The 13,351-nt window shown below is 41.7% G+C and overlaps 1 protein-coding gene across 5 annotated transcripts in view; it reads right to left on the bottom strand.

Moving 5' to 3' along the window:
• Nucleotides 1-436: 436 nt before the first annotated feature.
• ELOVL2 (ELOVL fatty acid elongase 2) overlaps nucleotides 437-13,351 on the bottom strand; it is a 62,353-nt gene continuing 49,438 nt past the window's right edge. For all 5 annotated transcript variants that reach the window (XM_077886334.1, XM_077886332.1, XM_077886331.1 and 2 more), the window contains 5 exons: nucleotides 12,502-12,579; nucleotides 8,490-8,661; nucleotides 5,935-6,059; nucleotides 5,109-5,243; nucleotides 437-3,591 (listed from right to left, as the gene is read on the bottom strand). In XM_077886334.1, the coding sequence (XP_077742460.1) occupies nucleotides 3,466-3,591; nucleotides 5,109-5,243; nucleotides 5,935-6,059; nucleotides 8,490-8,661; nucleotides 12,502-12,579 (636 nt within the window). In that variant the 3' untranslated portion in view covers nucleotides 437-3,465. The remainder of the gene's footprint in view (nucleotides 3,592-5,108; nucleotides 5,244-5,934; nucleotides 6,060-8,489; nucleotides 8,662-12,501; nucleotides 12,580-13,351) is intronic.

Raw genomic sequence — 13,351 nt, 5'->3', positions numbered from 1 at the left:
AGCAATTTCAAAAGCGGACTTTGAGCACATCTTTTGGACTTGCTCTTTTTAATATCACTGCTCAACACTCTACACTGACACACCACCGCCTATCAGTGATCCTGCTCCATGACCTTGACTTAAGATAAGTCTCTCTGGGGCTTCAGGGTGGCCAAGTCTCTGCTCACATCCCACTCCTCAGCTCAGCCCCTCTCTGCCAGACTGGGGCCCAGAGCATCGTCCCCTCAACCATGCCAGGACTCCTCCTCCTCAGGTTATTCTATGGAGATCTGTTATGACCATCATATCCTCTGCTCCTCTAATTGGTCTTACGTTTTTCCTGTAATAACCATTTCCTGAAACAGTTTAACTTGGTCTATGAATACTGTGTAAAGGTAATCATGTTACATAACAGGCCATGCATTGTTTATTGAAATGAAGAATTAAACGTTTAAAATGAATTGCTAAAATATCCCTTTATTAAAAAAAAAAGATACCTGAGTAATAGGTCATTTGGAATACCATGCAGGCACACATTTTAAGGTCTTTGAACCAAATAAGAACAATCTCAACATGCTACGTTTTAGTGTAAAAATCAATTTATTATACAACAAGCATACAGAATGCTTATCTGTCTACAAAGAAAAATGGCTTCTCCTGCCTCCCTGTCCACCCCAACCATGATAGTATGGGCTCAAGTACTTTTGAAGGAAAACCAGAAAGTGATATCCTTACTTTCTAAAAAAAGGAAGTCCCCCAGGAACCTCATAAAATGATATGGAAGAGTCAGAATATCCTCTTACATGCCCATAACAGTAAGTAAGTATCCTTTGCCTTACGAACAATCCCTCTGGTGGCCATGGGGAGGACCTCCTCTCTCAAAATGCGTAAGGGCTTCAATATAGCATTTTGATGGGTTGAAAATGTCACTTCATTTCCATCTAACATTCCATTTTGTTTAAAAAACAATAGGAATTTTTAACGTGCTTATAGTTCATATTTTCATTATGAATAAAAGGAAATTTGGGAACAAAAAGTTTTCATTCTTCTAACAGATTATATAGGTTGTTTTTTTTTGCAGTCTTAGGAAAATCACATTAAATGTAGACATTTTGCTTTTTAAAGTTCCAATACGTAATGACAAGTTAAAATATTTTAGCTGATTCAGTTTTCGTGGCTAGGATTTCACAGCTCTGTGTGTTCGTATCAGCCGTGGAATGGTTTATTAAGGCGCCATTGTTTGATTAGCTTCACTAGAATTAAAGATCCAATGGGAAATCACGCCCTGAAACCTCTGAATTGAGCTGGAAAGCGCAAACTACCCGTGTTTTTTCCACTGAAAACTGAGAGGTCTCCAACTGCCCTATAATTAGAGTAGAGCTGTTGGGGCTTTGTCATTCTGCTAAGGACGGCTTCCCTCCTTGCTCTGCCGATACCAAGTCCAGGAAAGCACCAAAATTGCAGGTAAGATGCAGAACGGGGAGATTTTAGGGCCTCCTTGACATTTGAGAACCAGCTGCAAACAATGAATACCTGGTAAGGTCCAGCTTCTCCCCGATTCTCATTTTTTTCCCCCGGAATGCACTTTGACAACAGATTTTTAGTCTTCACTTGGGACCTAAAGCTGAACTAGAATCCAGTTGCCCTGAGGGGTTTTCTCCTTAGTCCAACCCGTGCTTTGTGACAGGGGAGTCATCAGAGGCATACTTGGGGCTAGCCCTTATTTTAAATTGAATTTCTGCTGGGATGGAATAAAGTGGGGATTAAGCACCCTAGAAAAATTAATTTTAGAAAACTTTTTAGAAAAATAAATCCAAGAGTAAGCTGGCATCAGACCTAAATGTCTGTTCAATAAAAATGGACCAAGTGACCATATGTCACATGTACATCTATGCACAGTGCAGTTACTATGACAACTAGCTAAGATCTGTCCCTTCCACAAAGCAGGCTGGGACCTGCGAGGGGAGTGGACGTGACTGAAAAGTGAGAAAACATGAACGGTGTCCATGTTCAGTGTCATACCAGAGTCCAAGCTCTTTTTTAAGTGGGGAAAAGAATGCCAAACCCTAGAAAGTGAGGGGAAAGAGGACAAAGTGACTCCCTAACCGACTGCCCTGTGTCTGGGCCACCATAAGATGCCTTTCTGGCACTTGTGCTGCTGACCTCAACCCTACGACCTACAGGTTATTTGAAAAAGAAGGTGTCACACGTGGCACATCTTGTACTACAGGGTATAAATCTTCCTCACATCTTCAAAAAATATTTCTGTTCTTGGTGCAACAGTCAAAGCCCAATACTTGGGGAGATTAAAAAAAAAAAAAACCACTATCCACTCCTGCTCTCCTCTCTGCTTCTGTGCTTGTTCTCCATTAGAACTCGTGTCGGCCTGGCAGGGAAGGGAGGTGCTGATTTTGCCAAATTGGCACTTTTCATTGAGGTGCATTCCCAGGCCCCCGCTCAGTGTGAGGATCTTTCCATAGTCCTCTCTGCTTCTTCTTTTCAAAAACCTAACCTACAAAGAGTGACTGCAGGTATGTGGGGCTAATAGAAGCAGGCTCACGAGACATAGCAGGCAAAGTCAGTGTCTGTTTTGCCCCAACTGCTCTGATTTACAAATATTTCAGTGGCTTATCCTTCTAGGGAGAAGGGAAGATTCCAGGTCAGAAAGCAAAACAGGCAGCCCGAGTTAGATCCTGCTTTTAAAACTGGGCAAGGTGCCTGTTTACAACCTAACCTGGGGGAATGGAACATAGGAGGTAGATGCGAATATATGAATAGTTATGGAAACCAAGTTAAAACTGAACAACTCCTATCCAAAGCCCCTGAGCTCTGAGGATTTGGCAGAGGATTTTTTTTTTTCTTCTTAGAAAAAGTAATCGTCAAAATACAAATTTCACTGCCATATCACTAAGTTGAGACTTAGGCCTCTGACAGACTCTTCCTTAAAAGAGAAAAGTTTTGCTAGGTTCTCCTGGCTTCCATTTATAATCCATTTTAATATTTTCCAGGGTGGAATCCTAAGGGAACAAATAGACTGATGACTTTATTGCTTCATGAGGATAAAGCAATTATTGCTTCATATAGATTAAGACATACCCTGTAGTTAGAAACTAACATTTTGTTTTAAGCATTTTAATCTGAATAAAACTTTTTATTTGAAGACTGACTTTGGAAAACAAGGCTCCATGTCTCCTGGCTTTGTATGTGCATAAGGCGTTATGAAGACAGTTTCTGGCGAGGGGCTCGGCTTGTGGGGAGGAGGAGAGAAGCTGCACCAGTTCTGAGGTGACGTGGTGTGCTCATGGAAGCATTCAGGTAACAGATTAACCTAATGGCAATATATTAATACATTCCGGGTACAAATGATTTATAAACTCAAAAGAAATTAGTTTATGCTAAAACATAATATAACTTTCAATTCAGTCTTTGCTTTAAAACAAGCGAATCTGTTAGGCTGTCATATGTGCTTGGTCTGTTATTCGGCGTTTACTGTGCTTTCTTATTTATTACCCCGTTGGCTGCGGTGACGTAGGCTTTGGAAAAACCATTCTTAACTTCTTTCCCTGCAGGTGGCTCTTCCATATTTTCCTTCACTGGCTTTTTCCGGTATGTCTGTTGGATGTATATATTTCAAAGAGGAAGAAGAAAGGGATTCTTGAGTAAGACTCTGTCTCTGACACGGCATATCATCTAAAACAGTTCATGGTTTGATTGTATAATGGACAAAGGAGAATTTTTGTAATATGACAATTTTTAAGCTAATGGTTAAAAACATAAATAGGGTAGGGAACCAAGACAAACATGAATGAATTACAACAAAAGGTTGTTTCTTTCACCTTGTCGACACTGGCTAGGATTTATGTATTATGGGATTAGCATTCAAATTATTCTGTGTTAGTTGCTTACTTGTAGTTCCTAAAAATTAGATCCTTTCCAATTCAAGTTGAAAAAGTGCTGTTATTCAAAAAATACCAGTACCTCAGATTCTGGCTTGATTTGGGTTTTGGCATGTCCTTCCTATTCTGACAAAATACCTGATTTCATTTTTTTTTTTTTAAAGCAATGGTATTAACAAGGGTCAGGACTGAAATTGTATACTCAACTCTAAGGAGTAAGACTCCATTTGAACCAACAAGTAGGGTTGAAGTCCTGAGCCTACTGCCCACCCTGTGGGGCCACACACTCCTCAGGCACCACGTGGACTCCCTTAGCTTCCCTGCTGGTCTGTTTCTGCTTCTGTTCAGCTGGCTTTGTTTGGTTCTCCCCATGGTTATTTCTTCAGAAATTCTCACAGGAAACTTTTATCTCTTACAAAGCACAAAGCCTGGCCAGACCAATTTCAGAAACATGGGGGCTTAAGAACCCGCCAGAAGTTCAGGTTCCCACAGCTGGACGAAGCCCCTTGTGGGTTAACTTGCAGCACACGCAAACGGAGAAAGCAAGCACTTGTCTGAATAAAAAAATACAGTTGATTGCAATTTCGAGAAAGTACCATTTTTTTTTTTTTTGAGAAAGTACCATTTTGAATATAAATATGTTTCTACGGTATTTTTTAAAGCCCCCAAAGGAGGGCAACTTAAAATCTCCGACCACCCGAGGCCTGCACTCCGTTAGGGCTTCCATCAGTTTTTGTCTTCACAGAGCAGCTCTGAACTTGCATTCTGAGGCTCTGCTCCATTTAAACGATTGCTTAAAAAGGAAATGACACTTAGTGAAGAAAAAGCCAATGTGACCACCAGGGCTAGCCCTAAAAGAATTTTTTTTTTTCCCAGTGAGTCTGCAGTGTCCCAGGTGCTGACATAGAAACCAATTTGATTACTAAAGTCACTGAACCTGTGTCCTCCTCCATTCAAACAGGTTTGCTGCCTCCACATAGAAGACTTTGGCAGCACGGTGCAGACACATGAACCAAACATGTGACTTCATTAAGCTAGAATAAGGGCCCCCTGGGCTACGGCAGTGGTTATCGTTCAAGAGGAGGATGCAAGGAGTAGAGTGAGGAAGGCGCAGGTGTCTGTGCCTCCGTTCCCCACAAGTATGTGCTACCCGACTCAATCAGCAACCTTAAGCCTGCTGTGAGGGCCAACGCTCTGCGCGGTCTTGCTGCTGGAGACTGACCAGTCACTTACCTGCGCATAAAAGTTCAGGAAGAGGATGACTAATGTGAGCATGTAGGAAGACTGGAAGATCAGACAGCCCAGGGGGAAGCCACAGGGCTTGACCACCGCACTCATGGTATGTGTGATGGTGAGCACGAACTGCACCTGCGGGGAGAGGGGGGCAGGAGGGCGGCACCGTGAGGCTACAGGCAGGCCACAGGAAAACCATTTTGAAGTCTGACAGCACTCCCTAAGTTTCGCAGGAATAAAACAAAACTCTGAAGCAGCCCACTATCCTCTCCGGACAGCTTACTTGAAATTACACTGGTAGGTGTGGACACTTACCACTAATTTCCTCATGGAAAGGTAGCGGGTGAAATTCTTTACGTAGAGAGGAATCTTTTCAGATTAATGTCTGTGTTAAATCATCTACGTATCATCTACGTTTCAAAGCTAGGAACGCGCTCATTGTATCCACAGGGGACACGTTAGCACAGTAGGTTCAATTCTTACAAGGCAAATTTGAGGGGCACCTTGGTGGCTCATGGTTAAGCGTCTGCCTTAGGCTCAGATCATGATCCCAGGGTTCTGGGATCGAGTCCAGCATCTGGCTCCCCATGGAGCCTGCTTCTTCCTCTCTTCCTCTTCCTATGTCTCTGCCTCTGTCTCTCTCTCTCTCTGTCTCTCGTGAATAAATAAAATCTTTTTTTTTTTAAAAAGGCTAATTTGAGAGAGAAGCCAGCAGCCTCCTCACACAGAAAAGCCTCTGTCAAAGATGACAGATGCCTTTCCTCCACCTGTGAGAATATATTTGGATGCTCCACATGGAGAAAAGCTGAACGAAGGCATAACATACCAGCTGAGCCTGTGTGAGATATTTCTTCCACCACAGATACTTGTGCATAGACGGAAATACAGAGAGGCCGTAGTAGGAGTACATGAGAATGTGGATAAAACTGTTCAATGTCGGTCCAAAGAAACCTATAGAAGTACAGAAGAAAAATTACTGTTCGCCCTTTAGCAGATGGGAGTGAGTCTTCCTGTGCTGAAGAGGAGAAACTGCACTACTCTCACACGCCGAATCTCACACTGAGAAATTCACCTTCGTCTCTGTGCTATCCTTACTCCGGGGTTCAGCCACAGTCACTGAGACAGGACTGGGATGGCCCTTCAGCCAGAGTGTCAACCAAACAGGTAATTCCTGATCTGTCATTCCTATCCACTAATCTGGGAGAAAAACGACATGTTAGCTTAAAACTAACTGGTGGCACAGATCCTTTGAAAGAGACGGGTCTCCGCTTTCGCTAAACCTTTGATGAATCATTTTGATTGTGGAAGGAGGGTACGTGGGTGAACAAGAGAGTATGATGCTCTTTATAAATTCTACCTGAAAGGAGCCCAGGAACCAGGAGACGTGGGGGGTGGGGGGGAGGCGAGGGCAGGTGCAGCAGGGGAGGACGCTGGGACAAGAGAGATCGGAAACTTAATTTTAGGACATCTGCTGTGCTAACCTGTGCTGTGCCACTCTCCACCCCTGCCTTCCTGAAGTCCCTGCAGCTGCCATCACTGTGGGTGAGGGGTGTGTTTCAGGAAACCAAAGGGAAAAGAGCTAAGTTCTTGGTTAGTTCAACTCAGAAGCAGAAGGATTTAGCTGCAAGGGATGAGATGTCAGAGACGGGTTATTTGTTGGAAACTGGGATACTCACTGTCATGAGGATTAAATCAATAAATACATGCAAAGTGCTTACAACAGTGGCGGGCAAGGTGAATACTACTTCCGTGCTATCTTGGGGGATCCGGATGGAGCTCTGAGTCCTGCAGCGGAAGGCGCTGAGGAGCTAGAGGACCCTGAGTAGCTAAGTCCCCTGGAATATGTGGATTTTACTTTGTGAATTTTGATTTTGTCATCTGGAAAACAGGCGTGATGGTAATTACCTCTCTGGGTGGTGACGGGATTGACCAAATAATATTACATAATCTGAGAAGTACTGCACCTCCACTGCTTAATTTAAATTCTCCAGCCTGGTTTTCCAATTCTAAATCAGAGTTCTGGGTAGATAAATGCGTTATCAATGTATAAGAAGTGAAACCCACACTCCCTTCCAGTAATTCCTCAGCAAACACTGGCTGGGATAACTTGTTAGAGAACTTGGATTTACAGGAAAACACGAAAGAATTTCAGAGTGCCAGCTAGCATAATGTCAGTGGTAGTTCTCTACTCACCTGAGTTTTCACTCCCATGAATGAATGGAAAATGAGTAGCTGCTGCTTATAATTTTTATAATATTGTAGGTTGACTAGAAATTGTCACAGCATCTTACCTACGGGAATCCTGAGTCTTTACACAGAGATTATAGGAGACTCGTTCAGCTGTTGAGTAATTTGTAATGAAATAGCTGATAAGCACAAAAAGTACTTAACCTTGATAATAATTCTTTGATGTTGATTATGAGCTATATGTTGATTACAGCCTAAGTCTATCATGGTCTTAATAACTAAACTCAAGAAACTAGATTTTGGTCCAGGAGAGGTATAAAAATCCCATCTCTCCCTGACTCCTGCACCCCTAGCAATTTCCTTCTTCACATGCTGGTTTCATTTTTCAATTTCTTCATAGTCACTGATCTATTCCAAACATTCTTGACAGTTAAAAAATATATCTCTAAGATCTCCAAATCATTTTGATTTAAGTTTTACCTGTTTTGAGGGTTTATAGGACATTTTTAGATTTGGGGATAAAAGACAATCAGAGAGCGACAGCGACCTGCTGTTGCTACTGCAGGTCATAATGGAGACCTTAGTGAACTGTGAAATCACTGTAGTGAGAGTCATCATCAGCCTTTCGGAAAAGTGAAGAATTAACAACAAAATCCAGAGTGCATCACACCCAGCTAGGGGAAAGATTTCCTCAAATTCTTGTTTCATACAAAGTATATGCCTGTACAGAGGCTAGGATAGAATATGTATCGTAGCTCTCTGTTAAAAAAAAATATATTGAAAGCCACAAGGAGATGTGATCTTAATTTTTTAGAATGGGAAAAAAAGTCCTAGAAGTTGAAAGGACCCCAAGCTATAGCACTGCCAAGGGGCAACTGGGGAAGGTGCCATATTTATTTCCACTGATGTCCTTCAGCCCCTGGTGCTGGAGTAAAATTGCTCTAGCTGGGGTGCACGCTTCTGACCCTCAGACATTTGGTGCATGGAAAAAAAAGGGTTTTAAAATTTAAGGCAATTCTCTGATTTTGCCAGAATCAAAGACCAAACAAACACTAACTGGCCACTGGCAAACGTGTTTCCCCGCGGCCTCCCTTCCCTCTCTCCTGATCCATATGCAATATTCAGTACAAGACGCTCACCAGAGGGCTTAGAAGACTGGTTACACAGAACTGAAAAATCAACAAAGTCACTTACTCTGCCCGCAAGGTATCCAGTTCAGAACACACCACCAGATGTTAAACATAGAGGCATGGTGGTACACGTGAAGAAAAGTAATCTGACTGGTTTTTTTCCGCAAAACAAAGAAAATTGTGTCCAGGAACTCTATGGATTTGGAGAAGTAGTACCACCATAACACCTTGGCTACCTGTAAGAATGTGAAAACAGGAACAGAAAAGGTGAGCCATGAAAATGCCCCTCCTGCTGCCCTAGCTCCCTCTAGAAACCTGTGTTTCACTTGCATGCATTTTTCTCAGACAACCAAGACAGCACCTTCCTGACACCTCTGTCTCCAGTTTCTCCTTATTCCCAGCGGCCCACCCCACTCTGGCAAAAACGAGTTGCCCCTCCAACAAGCAGATCTGATCGGGCTGCTCCTGTGCACCTGCAGGGTCCAGGCTTCTGCCCCGAAGGCACAGCTGCCACCTCCAGGGCCCCCTTGGACACGCGTGGTCAGTGTGCTCTGCTCACTCTTCCTCCAGCACCTGCTGCGATGTGTGCACTCCGGGCTTCCTAGCACCCTCCTCCCCACATCCACCCTCCTACCTCTGGAACTCTACCTTCCCCTCCTCCTGGCTTGTCTTAGGCCAAATCAGCCGCTGCTGCCTTTGTATTCCCCAATTTATGCTTCTGCTCTCAGTAAGCGTGACCTGTCATTAGGGTCACACAGGGCAGGGACCGTCCCCCCTTTGCTCAGTGCTTAGCACTCAACAGATCACCACTGTTGGTTACACTAGGTTTTCATTTGTTTCCCTGTTCCTCTAAGGTACCTATGTTTTTGTCTCTTAACCGCTCGAGGGCCCAGGAGCAGCCTATAAGTAGGAGACTACTTCTCTCAAGTCTCCTCAGATTTAAAATCCAGATGCCTCCAGGGTTGTATGGAAGTACTGAATCACAACACTGTACACCTGAAACTAATATCACACTGGATATTAACTGAAATTTAAATAAAAACTTAAAATCAAAATGCTCTTCCTCCCACTTCCCTTCCCTCCTGAGCCCCTTACAAAAGTCTCAGCTACAGGGGGAAACACTTTAAGGATGCTGTGGTTTTAGTGGTAACATTTAAACATATGAGAAGATTATATATAACGGGAACTTTGAAGTTAGAATATCATGCTCTATTGTCTGCTTCCCAAGAACATAATAAGGTGTGGTGGCTTGTCCACCTTAATGCTTAAGGGTACAATTAAACTTCACAGGCATTAAGCCAAATATAAACCTAAAACAACAACAACCCTTAGAGAATATCCCAAAATATGGTCTGTGATAATACATTAGAAATAAAGTAGGTTCAGAAAAATATATACTTTTTTTTGTATTACAGCTTTGAAGATGGATTTTTTAGAAAGTTAAAACTGTACATCTTAGTAGAAACCTTTTAATTAAAATCTTTAATATTATCGAATAAGCATGGTTTCTTTATGGAACTTGTCAAACATCCATAAATGCAAGGAGTGTATGTATAAAGGACCTGTGTTATCACTAAACCTCAAAGTTCTCAACAGGATTCCAATTTGTTGAATTCTATTTCTGAACATTTTAGGGGTGTGTGTGGCATATTATAAGCAAACGCAAAGTATCATTTTATCTATAAAAACCAACACTTTTTAAAAATGTAACCACCATATTATCAGCCAATAAAATTAACTCCTTAGTATCTACTAATAGCTTCCTCCATGTTCAAATCTGTCTCAAAAATGTCTTTTTATAATTGACTTAAATCCGGATGCAAACAAGGTCCAGCTTGCACGATGCGCTGTGGTTCTTCAGTCTCTTCTGACCAGTAACAGCCCCCTTTCCTTGCTTCTCTCCACGTACAAAAGCTAGATCAGCTGTTGTACAGAATTCCTAATACTATGGATTCCTAGTGTTATTTAGCTTGCTTCTCTATCCCCTCACATCTTCTAGAGCTAGCAACTAGATTTAGAGGCTTATGGGACTGATATTTAGGGGTTTGGGCAGGAGTCCTTGGCCTGAGGTTCTATGTACTTCCTGGCCATCACACTGGGAGGCACAGAATTTTGGGGTGTCCTGCTGACATTTTTTAACAGAGTTCAGGTATTAACAGCCAAATCCAATCATAATGAAGTTTCTGGTCACCTTTCACCCAACAGTTTTATCGCTTATGATGACTGCTGAACAGATCCATCATTCCACTAGGACTTGCAAAAGAATGATTTTCTAATTCTCTTGTTACACATTTTCCTCTTCTATAGAGAAGAGGTCTTCCTCTATTTGGAAATTCACATATGAAAGTCAGAAAAAAGAGGCACCTGGGTGGCTCCATGTTAAGCGTCTGCTTGGGCTCACATCATGATTTCAGTGTCCTGGGATCCAGCCAGCCCTCTGTCGTCCTGGGCTCGCTGCTCACCAGGGAGTCTGCTTCTCTGCCCCTTCCCCTATTCATCCTCTCTGATAAAATCTTTTTTTAAAAAAGATTTATTTATTTATTCATGATGGGGGGGGCAGAGACACAGGAGCGGGGAGAAGCAGGCTCCATGCCGGGAGCCCGATGTGGGACTCGATCCCGGGACTCCAGGATCGCGCCCTGGGCCAAAGGCAGGCACTAAACCACTGAGCTACCCAGGGATCCCCTCTCTCTGATAAAATCTTAAGCAAAGATAAATATTCCTTTCCCTTTAACTTTTTTTCCCTAGAATGAGTTGGTATTCTAGCAACCTTCAAAAGATAACAAGGTGTCATTTAGGATCATTTTAAACTCATGGTTTTTAAATAAATTTAATGTTTCAATCCATCCCAGTCAGTAATCTTTTTGAATTGTCTCATCTTGAGCACTGGGAGTCCCCTACAAGGTGGCTCCTACATCTTTTTGTAATGATCGGAGTAGTCCTGGACAGCTTGCTTGCTCTCTGTCACAAGATGTCCTCAATTCTGCTTATATACTCTTCCCACCCCAAACCGGGAACTGGCCAATTCTCTCAGAACCCTAATCCCTTCTGGTGCAAAATTATATTTAGAAAGCACAATCTGGGTACTCATTGCTCATTGCACTAGGCTGTCAGAGACTGACTAGGCCTTTTCTGAAGATTAGCTAAAAAAACACTTGTTTTTAGAAAGAAGAAATCCTGATATTTCCAATATGAATCTATGATTGTTAGTTTTTTTTATTGATACCTTTTTTTCCATGTCTCATATGTTAGTTGTAATGCTATTATCATATGCTTATCCTAGAGTATCTATAATAGTCTCAAAAAAGCAAAACCAATATTTTAATAAACAGAAACCAAAAAAATTACTGAATATTGTTAAGATATATCCCATAGGGATGCTCAGTCAAAACAGTGTTTTTAAGTCACTTGAAGTAATTCTGTAGATGGTTATGTCACCAACCTAATACAAGGATACATTCATTTATTTTTGTTTCCAGGTTTTAGGAAGGCTGCCTTGCTTTTTTTTTTTTTTAACTTGATTTTACTTCATATTACATAAAACACTTAATGGTTCCAAAATCAAATATGACACCAGGTACATTCAGAGACGTCTAGCTTCCCTATCGCCCTCTGCCCAGTTCCTTCACCCAAAAGGAGACCACTTTGTTAGGTTTTGGTTTACTCTGACACTGTCTTTTTATGTTTTTACTTTAGCCATTATTTCTTTTTAAAAACAAGCACATGTATCACTTCTTGCACAAAGGGTACTATCTGCAAATTGGTGGGTTTTTTTGGTTTTTGTTGTTGGTCATGTTTTTTACTTAGAGAATGTCCCAGAGGTCACTCTGTTAACAGTACAGAGATATTCCTCATTTCGTTTTGCAAAAGGATCCATTTCTGGGTGGGCCATGGCTTAGTCAGTCCCCCACCGCTGGACATTTAAAAGAATTTTGTTACCAAGCATTTCTATTAGAAGAGGAGGACTCTCTTTCTTCTGTAATCCCAGCCCCATCCTCATATCTGGAAGGAGAAAGCCTCCTCTCCTTTTTGAGGAGAGATGGTTGCAGATGGTCAATTAGCTTCTCAGGACTCACCCGGACATCAGCTTCCCCAGCACTGGTAAGATCTTGACACTGTAAATTGTAGCCTCCTTCCCAGCTGGAGAGAAGAAGCTGAAGAAGAAACGAAGGAGGAAAAATTAACACTAAAATTGGGAAGAGAACTGAATTTCCTATTCATGTTCCTGATTGGCGTCTATTCAAGGTTTGAGTAAAAGCATGAGTTTCTCAATCCTGTCCTCAAACACATGTGATCAAAGGATTTAATTCCTGCTGTAGATACCAGTGGTTGTCTTCCTGAAAGGGGATAATTTACTTCTAACCTTTACAGCAGCCCCAAGGAACAGAATTTGACTATGGTCCAAGTAACAATATTTTATGTAAGGAATCATCTTGTCATGTGTTTCTACAGATGAAATGTAGAACTACATGTACGCAACTGAGAAAACTAAAGTTTGTTTTTTGTTTTTTTTTTTTTTTTTTTTTTTTTTTTTAAGATTTGCTTATTATAGCAGGGGAGGGGCAGAGAGTGAATCTCAAGCAAACTCCCCTCTAAACATGGAGCTTGACACAGGGCTTCATCTCATGACTGGAGCTGAAAAGGAGTCTGACACCCAATTGACTGAGCCACCCAGTGTTATTTACTATTAATTAATACTTTGTATTGGCTTATACTTATCTTAGTTGATCATCTCTATAATTCTATGAAGTACATATTTACTACCATTTTATAGGTGTGAAAACTAGGGGTCAAAGGTTAAGTCATTTTCTTCACTGTATTTATGCTACCTGGTAATCAATCCTTTGTGTGATTATAATATCTATATCCTTCATTATGTTGAAAAAACAAAAAGCTCTAGAAAGGTCTGGTGCATTTTTTGCTCAT

The sequence above is a fragment of the Canis aureus genome, chromosome 37, assembly GCF_053574225.1.
Source record: "Canis aureus isolate CA01 chromosome 37, VMU_Caureus_v.1.0, whole genome shotgun sequence".
NCBI lineage: Eukaryota > Metazoa > Chordata > Mammalia > Carnivora > Canidae > Canis > Canis aureus.
The sequence above is the reverse complement of the archived record's forward strand: the minus strand, read 5'-3'. Positions and strand labels throughout refer to the sequence as shown.